At 43.5% G+C, this 17,688-nt stretch overlaps 1 protein-coding gene across 2 annotated transcripts in view; it reads left to right on the top strand.

Moving 5' to 3' along the window:
* Positions 1 to 14,666, top strand: part of APC2 (APC regulator of WNT signaling pathway 2) — a 97,645-nt gene extending 82,979 nt beyond the window's left edge. For both annotated transcript variants that reach the window (XM_073686260.1, XM_073686261.1), the window contains exon 16: positions 9,025 to 14,666. In XM_073686260.1, the coding sequence (XP_073542361.1) occupies positions 9,025 to 14,203 (5,179 nt within the window). In that variant the 3' untranslated portion in view covers positions 14,204 to 14,666. The remainder of the gene's footprint in view (positions 1 to 9,024) is intronic.
* Positions 14,667 to 17,688: the final 3,022 nt, after the last annotated feature.

Here is a 17,688-nt window from a genome sequence, read left to right on the forward strand (position 1 = left end):
TGAGCAATCCTGTATACGGGAGAGTCGGGCAAGATAGCTGCCAGCCGAACGATCGGACAGTTGTCTATAGTGTATGGGGGCTTTAGTCAATTTCTTGCTCAGGTGACACACATTTAGACAGCTGTATTTTTAATCCAGCACACTGACCTTATAATGTTTTTATATCAAGTCTGATAAATTAAAGATTACAACATCTACATGATTACATCACCAGAAGCACCCTCAGTACAGTAAATCACCAGAACCACCAACAATACATTAATACATCACCAGAACCACTGTCAGTGCAGTAATACATCACCAGAACCACCAACAATACAGTAGTACATCACCAGAACCACCGTCAGTGCAGTAAAACATCACCAGAACCACCGTCAATATAGTAATACATCACTAGAACCACTGTCGATACAGTAATACATCACCACAACCACCATCAGTACAGTAATACATTAGCACAATCACTGTCAGCATAGTAATACATCACAAGAGTCTCCATCAGTACATGAATACATTGCCAAGCTAAGTACAGCAATCAAATGTAGTGTCAGGTCAGCCCCATATACAATTGTATTGCATTGACCTACAACTCCCAGTATGTTTTAAACAATGGTAAAGAGATGCTTGAATTTGTTGTTACCAACCATCAACAGACTGCGGATCATACGGGAATCACAGTACTGCTTGGTCCTAGACAGGAGATTTATTAAACATTTAAAGAGTAACTTAACTTTTAGAAGATATCTTATATGTTTTAGGGCCATTAATTCTCAGCAGATTGGTGTAAGTCTGAAGTTGGCTCAGTATGGAGAAGGCGCATCATGGGGTGGGACCTGAGATCCCTACCGATTGCTCAAAAGACCTCTTAGAAGTGCACAGCTCATGGGACAAGGCTAGGAAATTCTACTCACTGGATCCACTGTGCGCTGTGTGTATGCTCTCCTGTCTCCTGAGCTGCAGTCTTTTAGGAGGTCTTTGGGGGCCTCAGAACTGGGTGACCCACTGATATGCTCAGAATGGGCATAAAACGTAAAAAAAATCCCAAAAGTTTAGATATCTCAAGTTTGAAAGTTATTCCCTATACATAGAATATGGAATAACTTTCCGAATACTGGGGGTAAAAGCGCAGTGGTTCCCACCGATCCTAAGGACCGGGGACCTGAAGAGCCCTGGTTGAATGGAGCAGAGGCATCCGCACTACTGTTCCATTCATTCTAATGGGAACCCCAAAGATCAGTAGAGTGCTGCGTTCAGTAATCTTCGCACTCCCATCAAGAAAGAATGGAGCGTTAGTGCTGATGATCGACCTCTGCTTCAGTTCTCGGAAACGCTGGGAGTCCGACCCCACGCAGAGGGGATAACTTTCCAACTTGAAACAACCCCTTTAAGAAGCATTAAAGGGGTTGTCAGTCTAGAACTACAAATCTGCAGTCAATCTTTGTGACTGCAGACTTGTGACTCCTCACATCACGCACTACTTGCTGTGAGGACTCTCTGGTGTCAGCATCGGGAACTGTGGTTGTGTGACAGTAAGTATGCGATGTGCATTGTGGCCGGAAGTATGCAAATCACATACTTGCAGTCACATGACTGCCGTTCCCAACATTGACACCGGAGAATCCTCACAGTAAGCAGTGTGTGATGTGAGGATTCACAAGTCAGCAGTCACATAGAGTGACTGCAGATTTGTAGTTTTAGACCAGACAATACCTTTAATGACAATTCGACTGCATAAAGATTTACATAGGGAACATAGCCCCTACTAAATTAATACCAGGCATATACAGTTTTGTGTAATATTTGCTGAAAAAGCGACATTTAATATGCACATGAAGACACTTCTGTGCACTCTTGGTATGGCCTAAGACTTGGTGCACTGTTAGGACCCAACATTTAAATATGAAAGCGAGCCTGTCACCAAGGTTTTCCCCATGTAAAGTACGGCCAGCACGTATAAGTCCTCTGTTACTGAATACTGGAATGCTGTACGTATGTCCTCAATCCCCCATGCAAGGCACAGACGGCTCAGTCTGGTCCGATGGGCGTCTCTAGTCTTGATCCAACGCCTCCTCTCTTCTTACAATCATCATCCTCCTTCCCTCCTTCATGTGGATGACGCATCCATATCATTGTCACTGTGTCACCCAATCTCGCTCCAGCGCAGCCGCACTTCTCTCTGCCCTGCCGAGAGCAGAGCAAAGTACTGTAGTGCGCATGAGCCAAGAAAAGCAAAAGAGTGCTGATGACACGTAGTTAAAGCCAGCACATGCGCACTACCAAACTTTGCTCTGCTCTCAGCAGGGCAGAGAGAAGTGCGACTGTGCAGGAGCGCAATGGGGCACACTGTGATGATGATATGGATGCATCATCCACATAAAACAGGGAGGCGATCGTAAGAAGAGAGGAAGCATTGGATCAAGACCAGAGACGCCCATCGGACCGGACTGCGCCATTTATGGATATAATAAAAGCTATTTTTTGTGCCTTGCAAAGGAGATTTGGAACTTACAGTTAGGTCCATATATATTTGGACAGAGACAACATTTTTCTAATTTTGGTTCTAGACATTACCACAATGAATTTTAAACAAAACAATTCAGATGCAGTTGAAGTTCAGACTTTCAGCTTTCATTTGAGGGTATCCACATTAAAATTGGATGAAGGGTTTAGGAGTTTCAGCTCCTTAACATGTGCCACCCTGTTTTTAAAGGGACCAAAAGTAATTGTACAGATTAAATAATTGTAAATAAAATGTTAATTTCTAGTACTTGGTTGAAAACCCTTTGTTGGCAATGACTGCCTGAAGTCTTGAACTCATGGACATCACCAGACGCTGTGTTTCCTCCTTTTTGATGCTCTGCCAGGCCTTCACTGCGGTGGTTTTCAGTTGCTGTCTGTTTGTGGGCCTTTCTGTCTGAAGTTTAGTCTTTAACAAGTGAAATGCATGCTCAATTGGGTTGAGATCAGGTGACTGACTTGGCCATTCAAGAATATTCCACTTCTTTGCTTTAATAAACTCCTGGGTTGCTTTGGCTTTATGTTTTGGGTCATTGTCCATCTGTAGTATGAAACGACGACCAATCAGTTTGGCTGAATTTGGCTGGATCTGAGCACACAGTATGGCTCTGAATACATCAGAATTCATTCGGCTGCTTCTGTCCTGTGTCACATCATCAATAAACAGTAGTGACCCAGTGCCACTGGCAGCCATGCATGCCCAAGCCATCACACTGCCTCCGCCTTGTTTTAAAGATGATGTGGTATGCTTTGGATCATGAGCTGTACCACGCCTTTGCCATACTTTTTTCTTTTCATCATTCTGGTAGAGGTTGATCTTGGTTTCATCTGTCCAAAGAATGTTCTTCCAGAACTGTGCTGGCTTTTTTAGATGTTTTTTAGCAAAGTCCAGTCTAGCCTTTTTATTCTTGATGCTTATGAGTGGCTTGCACCGTGCAGTGAACCCTCTGTATTTACTTTCATGCAGTCTTCTCTTTATGGTAGATTTGGATATTGATACGCCTACCTCCTGGAGAGTGTTGTTCACTTGGTTGGCTGTTGTGAAGGGGTTTCTCTTCACCATGGAGATCATTCTGCGATCATCCACCACTGTTGTCTTCCATGGGCGCCCAGGTCTTTTTGCATTGATGAGTTCACCAGTGCTTTCTTTCTCTCTCAGGATGTACCAAATTGTAGATTTTACCACTCCTAATATTGTAGCAATTTCTCGGATGGGTTTTTTCTGTTTTTGCAGCTTAAGGATGGCTTGTTTCACCTGCATGGAGAGCTTCTTTGACCGCATGTTTACTTCACATCAAAACCTTCCAAATGCAAGCACCACACCTCAAATCAACTCCATGCCTTTTATCTGCTTAATTGAGAATGACATAATGAAGGGATTGCCCACACCTGTCCATGAAATAACCTTGGAGTCAATTGTCCAATTACTTTTGGTCACTTTAAAAACAGGGTGGCACATGTTAAGGAGCTGAAACTCCTAAACCCTTCATCCAATTTTAATGTGGATACCCTCAAATGAAAGCTGAAAGTCTGAACTTCAACTGCATCTGAATTGTTTTGTTTAAAATTCATTGTGGTAATGTCTAGAACCAAAATTAGAAAAATGTTGTCTCTGTCCAAATATATATGGACCTAACTGTATATATAGCATACTAGAATGCTGTAACAGAGGGCTTATAGGTGCTGTCCATACTTTTTATGGGGAAAATCTGGTAACAGGCTCCCTTTAAAGCCAGTCCTTTGTCTTACTACTGATCCGTTGGTAAGAGCGAACACAGGCTAACATCAGTTCACTTGTCTGCAGACTGGAGGACACAGTAGCACGCTCCAAGTGTCAATGCAGGTGTGCACACTACGTGGCTCTGGGCGCGTTCTGACGCCAGGATCTTGTCTGTCTGCGGCTGCCACTCGGTGCACCTGGAAGTCGCGAGCGGCTTCAGTGAGGAGGGGCACAAGGCGTTGTGATGTGCTGTCTGCTCACCTCAATGCCCTTCCTCCTCATTGAATCCGCAGCCAAAAGCAGGCAGCAAGCAGGCGTCAGAACGCGCCTACAGTCACATTGTGTGCGCGTTCACATTGACAGTCAGAGTGGTACTGTACTCCTCTAGTATCAGGGCACAAGCGCAGAAATGCACACCACTTACTCTTACCAAAGGACCTCTGTCAATTATAACAAGGGAATGGCTTTAATATGCAAATAGGAGGGTGTAACGGTGCACCAAGGCATACGCCACGCCAAGTGGGCACAAAAGCAACCTCATCTGCATATACAAAATAAAATATTAAGCTAAGTTAAAACTGTATATGCCTGGGCTATGTCCCCTATATAAATGTGTATGCAGAATAATTGCCATTTTGGGGGAGAAAGACTCCATTTATATATCATCGTTCTTAGCAACATGTTCTCCTGTGTACACATGTGCTGCTCAGAACAATGCTTTTCTATGTGCACAGGATGATCATGTTAACGATCGTTCTGTGCTCATGAAATTTAGTTCACATCCTGTCTAAACAGGTTACTAAGCAACTACTGATCGGCTTCTTATAGCAGCTCAGCGGTTGTTTAAAGGCTGCAACTGACCAATGTACGTGCACCTTAGATCTAAGTACCTGACTCCATGATGACTTCTCACAGCCACAGCTCATCTCTGCAGGCTTACATCTTCTCCGGTCTTTTGCAGCACATTCCAAAACAGTGACCTTAAAAATAACAGTGTCATTATAATGTACCTCAGTGGTCCCCAACCTTTTTTGCACCAGGGACCGGCTTGAAGCAAGATCATTTTTCCATGGCCCAGCAAGGAGGGGGTGGGGTGGGCGGGGCTTTGGTCATATGGGGGCGGGGTAATGGAGGGATTTGGAGTTTAGTGCATACTTATCATATAGTGTAGACCAGGTCCCCGCCAGGAGCTATGCCAGGAGCCCCACATAATGTGCTGTGCCAGGAGCCGCATCACTGAGGCCCCATCACGCCCTGCAGCAGGACAGGGCAGCTGTCCTGACAGCTGCTGTTCAGCTGCATTTACTTCATCCCAGGGGCGGACACAGACTGTAGTGGGCCCCTGTGCAAGAAATTTTTGGGGGCCCCCCCCGCCCTTCATAAGGCAACAAAGTTATGTAAACATAACCCCCCCATGTGCATCTCTCACCCCCCCATGTGCAGCTCACCCCCGTGCATCTCTCATCCCCCTCCGTGCATCTCTCATCCCCCTCCGTGCATCTCTCATCCACCCCCCGTGCATCTCTCATCCCCTCCGTGCATCTCTCATCCCCCCGTGCATCTCTCACCCCCCCGTGCATCTCTCATCCACCCCCCGTGCATCTCTCATCCCCCCCGTGCATCTCTCACCCCCCCGTGCATCTCTCATCCACCCCCCGTGCATCTCTCATCCCCCCCGTGCATCTCTCACCCCCCCGTGCATCTCTCACCCCCCCGTGCATCTCTCATCTCTCCCCTCCCTCCCATGTGCATCTCTCATCTCTCCCCTCCCCCCATGTGCATCTCTCATCTCTCCCCTCCCCCCATGTGCATCTCTCATCTCTCCCCTCCCCCATGTGCATCTCTCATCTCTCCCCTCCCCCCCATGTGGATCTCTCATCTCTCCCCTCCCCCATGTGCATCTCTCATCTCTCCCCTCCCCCCCATGTGGATCTCTCATCTCTCCCCTCCCCCATGTGCATCTCTCATCTCTCCCCTCCCCCCATGTGCATCTCCCATTCCCCCCACTCCTAGTTAATTGTATTTAAAAAAAAATAAAACTTGTTATACTTACCCCCATGCGATCCCTGCAGAATCCTGGCGCTCGTCCAAATCGCTGACACCAGGTTCTCCTGACTTCCGGCCATGTGACGGCGCCGTCACATGACCGGAAGTCAGGGGAATCATGAAGGTGCTGCCGCAGCAGCGCAGCGCTAAGATGTCCCGGACCCGGCGCTTAGCATGGGGCCGGGGGCCCCATGAGGAGAGAGACGCACAAGAGGGGGGCTCCGAGGGGGCTCCTACCGGCCGGGCCCCATACTGGAGTCAGGGCAGTCATGCCCTGATGGCGGCCCTGCTGGAGGCTGGAGGGGCCCCCTCTCCCCGCGGACCGGCTGAAAAACCCCAACGGCCCGGTCCTGGTCCGCGGACCGGCGGTTGGGGACCTCTGATGTACCTGAATAAGAATGCCCACCCATGCTGTGCCCTAAATAACCCCTATGTTGTGCCCCTAAATAAATAATTGTCCCTCACTGTGCTCCCTGCGCAATAAATTACCCGACACTGTCTCACTTATGGTACACAGTTCTCTCCTATAAAATATTCCCACCACACTGTCTGCCCTAGTGAAATATGACAGTCACACCACCCCCTCATAAATGAAAACCACCACACTGTCCTACCCATTTTGAATTATACCCACACCATCCTCCCATATGAGCTGTGATGTCCACATTGTCCCCACTCCATGAATCCCCCTCTTTACTGCCCCCTCATGTTGTCCCCACTCGATACTGAGCTCCCCCTTCATGTTCTCCATGCCGAGCTCCCCCCTCATGTTCTCCATAGCTTCCTCCCGCCTTCATGTTCTCCATAGCTTCCTATACCCCAATGCTCTCCATAGCGTGCTTTCCCGCTTGTTCTCCATAGCTTCCTCCCCCCTTCATGTTCTCCATAGCTTCCTCCCCCCTTCATGTTCTCCATAGCTTCCTTCCCTCTTCATGTAATCCATAGCGTACATTCCCCCATGTTCTCCATAACTTCCCCCCTCCAGGCTGCATCTTTGGCTCTGTGACCGCTTACCTGCTCTATGCTCCAGTTTGTTCTCCTCTGTGGCACTCTGCACTGATGTTGGCAGCGTGATGAGGTCTCCTCATCGTGCTGCTGTGACGTCAGCAGTGTGTGCACGCCATCCCACGTGGGGTCAGTGGAGCTGATTGGAGCTCCACTGACCCCGGAAGTGCCGGCGTGATGGAGGATCATTTGTATTCGCATCTTAAGGACACAAATACAAATAATGCGGCGCGCCCCCTCCCTCCTCCAGAAAGACGCCGGTTTTCTTAAAAAGTCTGGAGGAGGGAGATTTAATTTATTTTTTTACATCTCGACCCAGGCGCCACCCCCTGCAATCCAATCCACCGCTCTAGGCACCGGACCCCAGAGCCTAATGGCAAATACAGGCCTGCCTGCACCTGTCTATACTGTGGAAGCGCACACAGAGTTGTGTATATACCCAATTAAGTCTGCAGTTTTCCATATGGCCATCTGAACCTGGCCTGAGGGTATGTTCACACGTAGCAAATATGCTGCGGCTTTTCTCTCCACATTTGTGGGGTAACATTCCATATTACGGTAGAAGCAAAGAGCATGAGAATTTTAACAAATTTGGCATAAGGTAACTAGAAGGAATATAGAGCGCACATAGGGTCTTATCCGAGATAAAAGGAATATATGTGAAAGATAAATCAAATTCACTCATTTATTAGGGTTGTGTAAGACACAACCACTGTACTTAGCATTGGCGGCTGCTGCAAACCCCGAAGCAATGATCCTTTGTTGGGTGAAGAGAATGGGGCATCAGACTGCGCTGCTCGCCTGTCAGAATTATGTACCAGAGGAATCCAAGTCGATGTAATGATAAAATAGACTTTATTTCTACGCGTTTTGTGGTGATCACACCACTTCCTCAGGACAGGTGCAGCATCTGAAACAAAGGATACTGGAAGCCTGTGTTAGCATTTCTTCTGCGGTGTTGCTATAAGCGTGTCAAGAGTGGGAGTAGAGGGTTGCATTAACAATCCAACACAATGGGCAGCACTTTGAACACATTTTATAAGTGATCATAAACTTGCAAAAAAATCATGAAAGAATAAAGTTACGTTACAACCTAGCACACCATTGTTTTTCTTATGAAATTCTCAATAAGTTTGATGTGTCACATGAGCCTCATCCCATTGAAACAAATAAAGTGGGATCCAAAATGGCCAACTTCAAAATGGCCGCCATGGTCACCACCCATCTGGAAAAGTTTCCCCCCTCCCATATACTAATGTGCCACACACAGGAAGTTGATATCACCAACCATTCCCATTTAATTTAGGTGTATCCATATAAATGGCCCACCCTGAACATGCCAATACAGACGAGTTAGGAGAGTTGATCCTACTGACAGATTCCCGTTAAGGAGCACCGATACACCTGGAAACCCCTTTTTCAATATCCTGTATTGTTGTTTAAATTATTAGTTGGCTGTGTATTGAATAATGTTTTTATAAGATTTCACAGCCTAACAAAAATATAGAGTACAAATACAAATTAAATCAATAAGATGATCTACGGTACCTTGTTACCGCCATCCTACATTGCATATATATTGTTTTTGGACAATGAAATAACCATCAACACCTTGATGGCTATAAATATTACTAGCTATAAGCACAATATCTTTCAACAATATTCATGTTTCATTAGGTTTAAAGAATCTTTGTGCTAAATTTCTAAAAAGATTTTTTTCATTTGTTTTTTTACAGGCACATTCTGCGTGATCACAACTGTCTTCAGACTCTTCTGCAGCATCTCAAATCCCACAGCCTGACCATTGTTAGCAATGCTTGTGGAACTTTGTGGAATCTATCTGCTAGGTGTCCTCAAGACCAGGAACTACTTTGGGATTTGGGAGGTGTCAGCATGCTGCGCAATCTTATCCATTCCAAGCACAAAATGATTGCCATGGGAAGTGCGGCTGCCCTGAGAAACTTGTTGGCACACAGACCTCTCAAGTACAAGGATGCTTCTGTTATTTCACCAGGGTCTTGCATGCCATCTCTTTACATGAGAAAACAGAAAGCTCTAGAAGCTGAGCTTGATGCAAAGCACTTAGCAGAGACTTTTGACTCTATGGACAAACAAGGGCTAAAATCTCAGCCAGTAAAGGGACCTTTAAGGCACATAGAAAGCCTGGTTAAAGATTATGCATCCGATTCTGGCTGCTTTGATGATGATGAAATTCCAAATACATCTATCAGTGCAGATACAGGGAATTCTTCTGTACTTTCCATGTACTTTAACTCCTCTATCACCCAGGGACAGACTGTGTCAAAAACTGCCTCATTAAGAAGGGGTGTAGAGTCAGAAAAATCAGATAACAATGAACATGAGTTGAAAAAGACTCAAGATGAGATCCTTGCTGAGAAACTGGCAACTTGTACAGCAGCAAAAATAGAAAGACTGGTGGAAGACATTTCCACAATGCACACATCCTCTGATGATAGCTTCAGTCTTAGCTCTGAGGATCACTGTATTGACTGGCCATATGGTTCAGATGAACTACATGAGGGCAGAGCTCAGTCCTGTTCTCCTTGTAGATTTTCTGACAACAGTGGAATGATGAGAAGAGATAACTTAAGTCGAGCTCAAGCACTTTTGCGCTTAAAAACTGCTTACACTAGCCTCTCTAATGACAGTCTAAACAGTGGTAGCACAAGTGATGGATACTGCCCAAAAGAACATATGAGACCATGTAGCAGAGCTGCTTTACTTGACTACAAGGAAGAGTTTCAAAGGTATCAGAAACGGCCAAGTCGTCTTGATTTAAAAAATGTACTAGTTATTAAGCCAGAGAGAAAGGAGTCTAATGAAAGTGATGTGAAACAAGGGTCGTCAAGAGAAGATTCAAAGGAACTCTATGATCTGAGGAAAAGAAAACACTCTCTTCCAGGAGCTCAAATTATGGATAGCACAGAAAAAAATAATGAGCAGGTAGTATATGATGCCAGTAATAAACTTTCTGGAGAGACATTGGTGCATACTATAAAGTTATCTCCATCTTACAAGCACATTTCAGGTATTGACAATTTAGCAAATAATGGGTCAGGATTACCTGTCAACATTTTTCAGCAGGCTCTTTCTGCAAAGAAGAAAGCATGGATGCTTTCATCACAGAATTCTGATACATTTTCAAAACCTTTAGATAAGACTTCTCTTCATTCCTCCTCAACAGGAGAGCAGGAATCACTGCAAAAGTATGCAGTAGAAGGTACTCCAATATGTTTCTCCCGCTGTAGCTCCCTTTCCTCTCTTTCTTCTGGAGACAACCTTCTGGATGGACCAAGCCGCAGTGAAAATGAGATAGATAGTGACTCTTCCTTGGAAATACTAGAAGAAGGTGGCTGCACGAGTGGTGATAAGAGGACACCAGGCAAGTCTAAAGCAGTCGAGAGAGAAGGAAGCACCCTCAACATCTCTCAGCCCATTGCTATTCCTCTGAAAAAATCAGACAAGCATTTTCCATATGATGCCTCACCATCTAGGAATGAAGATATGACTCCATCTAGCTCCTCAGAAAACTACATTCAGGAGACACCATTAGTGATGAGCCGATGCAGTTCTGTCAGTTCTTTGGGTAGTTTTGAGAGCCCCTCTATTGCTAGTTCTATTCAAAGTGACCCATGTAGTGAGATGATCAGTGGAACAATTAGTCCCAGTGAATTGCCAGACAGCCCTGGACAGACCATGCCACCAAGCAGAAGCAAAACACCAAGCTTTGACCCAAGTATCCACCTTGAAAAGGAAGCAAGTCAGTTTAATATCCAATGGGAAAACAATGTGAAAAAATTCATGGAAATAACAGATTTCAAAGAAAGGTTCCAGATTCCTAGGGATATTGACTCAATGATTTATTTTACCGTGGAAAAGCCAACTGAAAATTTCTCATGTGCATCTAGTCTAAGTGCATTGCCCTTGCATGAACATTATATTCAAAAAGATGTTGAGCTCAAACTTATTCCACCATTTCCTGAGAAAAACAGTTTGAACTTTGTAGCACATGAGAAACAAGGAGACAACCGTGAAGAACGGCTTTTAGGATTTATGAAAAAGTCAGAGATGGAACTTGTATCAGATGATGATATAGATATTTTAAAAGAATGCATCAACTCAGCTATGCCTCCCAGGTTACGTAAAATGAAAACATCAGTTCTTTCTGGACATCTTGTGAACTCTCAGACAAAAAAGCCAGTCCAGTTACCAGTGTACATGTTAGTTCCAGCTAATACACAGCTAGCAAAAACTTTCCATTCTAAAAAAGACTTAATTAATGATGATTCTTCTTTCACAGACTCAGCAGCGGGAACTCCTGTAAATTTCTCGAGTGCTGCTTCTCTTAGTGATGAAACTCTTCAGTATTCTTTTAAAGAAAATCAAGACCAGAGAGATAGGCCGAAAAGCCGAATGGAAATTAGAGACTATGGAACTATGTTAGATAGTCATCATCACACAGAAGGAAGAAGAAAAATTTCCCTTGAAAATGTAGCATTTGCAGAAGAAAAAAATATTTTCTGTGTTGGTTCTCCAAAAACTAGCAACAATTTCAATAGACCTTCCAATGCAAGTTTTATGTTGAAAACACATAAAAAAACAGACGTAGGTAGAAGCCTTGATGCACTTCACAATCTTCCTTCTCATTATATTCAAAATATTGAAAGAAGTACTAGTTCTTCTAGTCATCCAAGAAGACTAGACATAAAACAAGGAGAACATTCCCATGAGAACTTAGCTTTCCAGTCATTTTGTCACACTACACCAACAGAAGAAGAAGTTTACTGTTTCTATGAAGATGAAATTAATATTGTAAATTCAAGCAAAGATTCTCCAAGGAAGAAAACAGAAGCATCAAAACCCTCAAGAAAAAAATGTAAGTACCCTGAACGTCAAGAAATCAAAGAACCTATTCGTGCAGACAAAAAAGGTCAAGCTACTACTCAGTTTAGTAATCTGATTGAGGATGAACCAATGCCTTGCTATTCTCTCAGCTCTTCCATGAGCTCTCTTAGTGATCTTGAGCCTATGTATACCCAAGAAATGATTGATAAACCTATTAAGCAGCCTTCAAGGCTACAAGTAAGGAAATACAGTAATCATGTTGGGAATCGTGAATCCTCACCCAGCCATACATCAGATGAAGAAAAATGTGCAAGTTCAATGATGCCTAGAAGGAGACGATTGTCGGCTCGCAAAAGGAAACATAACCATAGGAATAATGAGAACAGAGAGGAAACTCTGCATGTCACTAAAAGCAAAGCAGAAAATGACGATATGTCTGATCTGGACAGTGTGGACTGGGAAGCAATCAAGGAAGGGGCTAACTCCATAATCAGCTGGATACATCAAGCATCTGCTTCTATTTCCAGGGAATCCTCAACTATTTCCGGAGGTCCTTCTTCAGACTCACTTATGTCTAGCCCTTCTATATCAACCCGGCAGCCTTTATATGGACAGCATAAACAAAACCGAAACAGACCTCAGCGCTCTAAAATCTCTGCATCAAGTCAAATATCAAGCAGTAGTGAAGGGTCAAAAAGTAATATAGGAAGAAAAGTAGCTAATACCAGCCAAAAATCATCTTCCAATATACCCATGGTTTACCGTGGAAGGACAGTGATCTACATGCCTGCACAAGAGAAAATAACATCAACCAAGCAATCAAACCAGAATAATGCACCTCAGGAAATCTCAAAAGTCACTAACAGTATGCGTTCCAGAAGTCTTCATCGTTTAGGAAAGTCTGCAGATATTGGAGTTGATATGGCTTTACCGAAAAGAAGTGCTACACCTCCAGCTCGAATCAATACTGGTCCTACTTGTAGCTCCTTAAGAAATTCCACCCCATCACAGAAAGCACAATCACCAGTGACTCCACCATCTCCAAAGTCAGTGGGAGTAAGGAACTCCCAGGGTCCTGGCAATAAAACACAAAAATCACCTGTGCGAATTCCTTATATGAAAAAGCCAAGTCCTCGTGGTCCACCTGGTCCTTCACCTTTGGCTATAGAATCTATTAGTACAAGTCCTCGACAAAGTCCTAGCAAAAGACCCACTGCTCAGGGCAGCCGTCTTAACCAAATGCGAAACAGTGAGTCAGAGAAATCTGGAATCTTGCGTCAGCTTACCTTCATAAAGGAATCGGCAGGGGGGATTAGGCGTCAGCATTCTGACCTCTCTATATCACAACGACAGCACAGAGTTGCTCCCCGAAGCAATGCTGCTTTACCTGCTGTTTTTCTCTGCTCCTCACGATGTGAGGAGCTAAAAGTGCACAAGTCTTCAAAACCTAAAGTTCCCTTATCACCAAACCGTCCTCCACGAAGGACAAGTTCTGAAAGTCCATCTCGCCTACCTATCAAAAATATGCCACCTCCACCTGAACCTTTCAAAAGGTACTCTTCCTCTCCTCACATCAATCTCCCATGGTCATGTGCAGAAGGTAGGGGTGGCCAGGGCACATCAAAAACTGTAAGTACAAGAGTTCCAAGGATTGACAGCCCTTCTGGTTCAGGCAGAGCAACTTGGAGACGGATAAGAGATGAAGATATCCCACATATTTTGAGAAGCACGTTGCCTGCGTGCGCTCTACCACTTTCAGAGGAGTCTATTGAGCCACGTAGAAAAACAAGTGATGCCGTAGTGCAGACAGAGGATTTTACTATTAACAAGACAAATTCTAGCACCTCACCCACAATAGAAAGCAGAAACAGACCTGGTACTTCCACAGCAATGCCTGAATCAGGAAAAGTAGCCTTAGGTGTAGTAAACTTACCCACAAGCAGGCACAGTTCTCCCAGTAGGGCAGCCAGAGTTACTCCATTTAATTATGTGCCAAGTCCTATTGTGACGGTCACAGAAGAAGCTGCAGGAAAGGTGACCAGTGAGTGATTGTGGAAATGAACAAGTCTTGTCTAGGTGCTCTGAAAAACAACTGCACAGATAATTTTATTTGGATTAGATGTGCTGGTCTTGGATGCCTGGATTGTTTGTTTTCTCACTTCAACCAACCCTTCAAAAGTGCACCTTGAAAATAAGGCTTACCACTTATAGTACCACAAACGCTTCCTGAGGGTGGCTACACCATAGACTTTTGTTGCAATGTCATTTGGCACTTTATGAATACTGGAGAACCTGCATATGTTCTAAAGGGCAATAAAACAAAAACTTGCCATTCCATTGAAAGATGTATTATTAAGGCTTTGTTGTTACAGAAAAAAAACAGTTATATAGTATTATTTATGACACAAACCACATACAAAAGCCACATTTCTAAGACATTATACAATATTGGCTTGCATTGATTGTTCCTACTTATGCTACCTACAATCACACCCAATAAAAGACCTAAAAATGCTTTGAGCAAAGCCTTAATCCAAATGCAGGCTGCACGTTTCTATAAAATTCTTTATATGTTGTTTCAGTTTAAGAATATGGACCCAGAAAAAGCATGGCTGAAAATACATTTTTGCTAACCTTGAAGAAAAGCAGAAGTAAATGCTTCAGTAATTCTTTTTTATATTGCCAAATGAAAATTATTTCAATTTAACAACACTGGAGGACACCAGTTGAGAAGTTGGAGGAGTACTGAACTTTGTATATATGAAACATTTTTGCTCTTTTGTGTCACATAGATAGCTACGCCATGTGCCAATATTTTAGAATTTACTTTAAACACGTGTAGAGATATTTATGTTCTATCTTTGAGTCAAGGTCAGAGACAAATTCATACCCTACTTTAAAAAAACATAAATCACGTTCATAATGCTAGAAGAAAAGATGGAGTGAATGAGCCAACTCCTTTCAATTTGCAAATATTATCAAGACTATTATTCCCTGCGGGCCTTCGCTTTAATCTTGTTATGGGCATTAAAGGGCATTTGATGCAGGAAGGAAGGTGATAAAGGCTACACTTGTAATGTTAGCACAATACAGGAGTTTGCATCTCAGTATCTACATTTCAAGCTTTCTTTTATGAATAGATGAAATGCCATTTTAGTTTATTCAATGTATGAAATGTAAAAATAAATATTGCAGTTTATGAAATTTAAATTGTTGTGACTGTGCATACCATCTCATTATGGTCATTGGAGGAAATTTCTAGCGGTGGTAACTTGCTATAGTATGTGGTTCTGAAATGTAACCTTGGGCTCTACCAGGAGACAGGACAAGAAATTGAGCCAGGGGCTCCTGTGAGATACAGTTATGGCTTAACCACAGGATAAGTCATAACAAGTTGAGACTCCCACTCATCGTCAGAGCAGAGGACTTCTGTCCATGCTTGAATGGAGTGGTTGAGTATATGAACTGCAACTTTATTCAAGCTTGACCACCGCTCCATGTAACCAGGAATAGAAGTTCCTCACAAAAGGTGGGGGGCACAGCTCCGCAACCCCCACAGATCTAGCAATTAATACCTAACTTGTGAGTAGGTAAAAACTTCAACTAATTGACAAAAAATCCACACAAAAAAAAAGATAATTCCCATATGAGTTAGGAAAATATGGACATCTTTTGGATATTTTTTTTAAAGGGAATCTGTCATCAAGTTTTGCCACCTAATATGAGAGCAGCTTAACCTCTTTACCACCCAAGGTGGTTTGCACGTTAATGACCAGGCCAATTTTTACAATTCTGACCACTGTCACTTTATGAGGTAATTACTCTGGAACACTTCAACGGATCCCACTGATTCTGAGATTTTTTTTTTCGTGACATATTGTACTTCATGATAGTGGTAAAATTTCTTTGATATCACTTGCGTTTACTTGTAAAAAAAAAAAACGGAAATTTGGCAAATTTTTTTAAAATTTCACAATTTTCAAATTTTCATGCCCTTAAATCAGAGAGATATGTCACACAAAATAGTTAATAATTAACATTTCCCACATGTCTACTTTACATCAACACAATTTTTGAACCAAAATTTTTTTTGTTAGGGAGCTATAAGGGTTAAAAGTTGACCAGCGATTTCTCATTTTTACAACAAAATTTACAAAACCATTTTTTTTAGGGTCCACGTCACATTTGAAGTCACTTTGAGGGCTCTATATGACAGAAAATACCCAAAAGTGATACCATTCTAAAAACTGCACCCCTCAAGGTGCTCAAAACCACATTTAAGAAGTTTATTAACCCTTCATGTGCTTCACAGCAATTAATCGAACGTGAAAGGAAAAAATTAACCTTTAACTCTTTTTACTAAAATTTTACTTTAGACCCCAATTTTTTTATTTTCACAAGGGTAAGAGGAGTAATTGGACCCCAAAAGTTGTTGTGCAATTTCTCCTGAATATGCTGATACCCCATATGTGGGGGAAAGCCATTGTTTGGGCGCACGGCAGGGCTCGGAAGGGAAGAAATTTCGCTTTGGAATGCAGACTTGGAATGGAATGGAATGGTCTGTGGGCGTCATGTCACGTTCTCAGAGCCCCTGATGTGCCTAAACAATGGAAATGCCCAACAAGTGCCCCCTTTTTGGAAACCAGACCCCCAATGAATTTATCTAGATGTGTGGTGAGCACATTGAACCCCCAGGTGCTTCACAGAAAATGATAACGTTGACTTGTGAAAATAAAAAAAAAAACATTTTTTCCACAAAAATGTTAAAAAAAAATATTTTACAAGGGTAACAGGAGAAAGTAGACCTGAAAATCTGTTGTCCAATTCTTCCTGAGTACGCTGATACCCCATGTGTTGGAGAAAACTATTGTTTCGGCGCACATCAGGGCTCGGAAGGGAAGGAGTGACGATTTTGGAACGCAGACTTTGATGGAATATCAGGGCCTTGATCACTACCTCCTGGAACTGAAGATACGCAGAAGTTTGGCCTGCACATTGTGACAGAAGGAAAGCATTGTGCATTGCCATCGGAACGATGTGCACGGCCAGCTTCTTGTACCACACTCTGGCATTTCTCAAAGCACTGTATGGCTGGAGGACTTGATCAGAGAGATCAACTCCCCCCATGTACTTGTTGTACCCCACTACTGTCTCGTTTGATGACCTGTGTAGTGGAACCTCGTACAGTGCTGAAGGTGCTGCCATCACCATGTATGGTGGTCAAGAAAAGGACATCCCTCTTGTCCTTGTACGTGACCACCAGAAGGTGGTCGCTACATTGGGCTCTGTTCTCACCCCTTCTGAGCAGCTGCCCAATTAGCATCTTTGGGAGGCCTCTCTGATTTTTGCAGACAGTACCATAGGCTGCGGTACCTCGCGCAGAGAGGGACTTGAAGAGAGGGACACTGGTATAAAAGTTATCCACGTACAAGTGATAACCTTTATCCTGCAGTGGGTGCACCAAGTCCCACACAATTTTCCCACTTACTCCCAGAACAGGGGGGAATTCAGGGGGTTCAATCCGGGAGTCCTTC

Source organism: Phyllobates terribilis, unplaced genomic scaffold, assembly GCF_046119375.1.
Source record: "Phyllobates terribilis strain yellow unplaced genomic scaffold, ASM4611937v1 Scaffold_1__5_contigs__length_1240528914, whole genome shotgun sequence".
In the NCBI taxonomy this organism is placed as follows: domain Eukaryota; kingdom Metazoa; phylum Chordata; class Amphibia; order Anura; family Dendrobatidae; genus Phyllobates; species Phyllobates terribilis.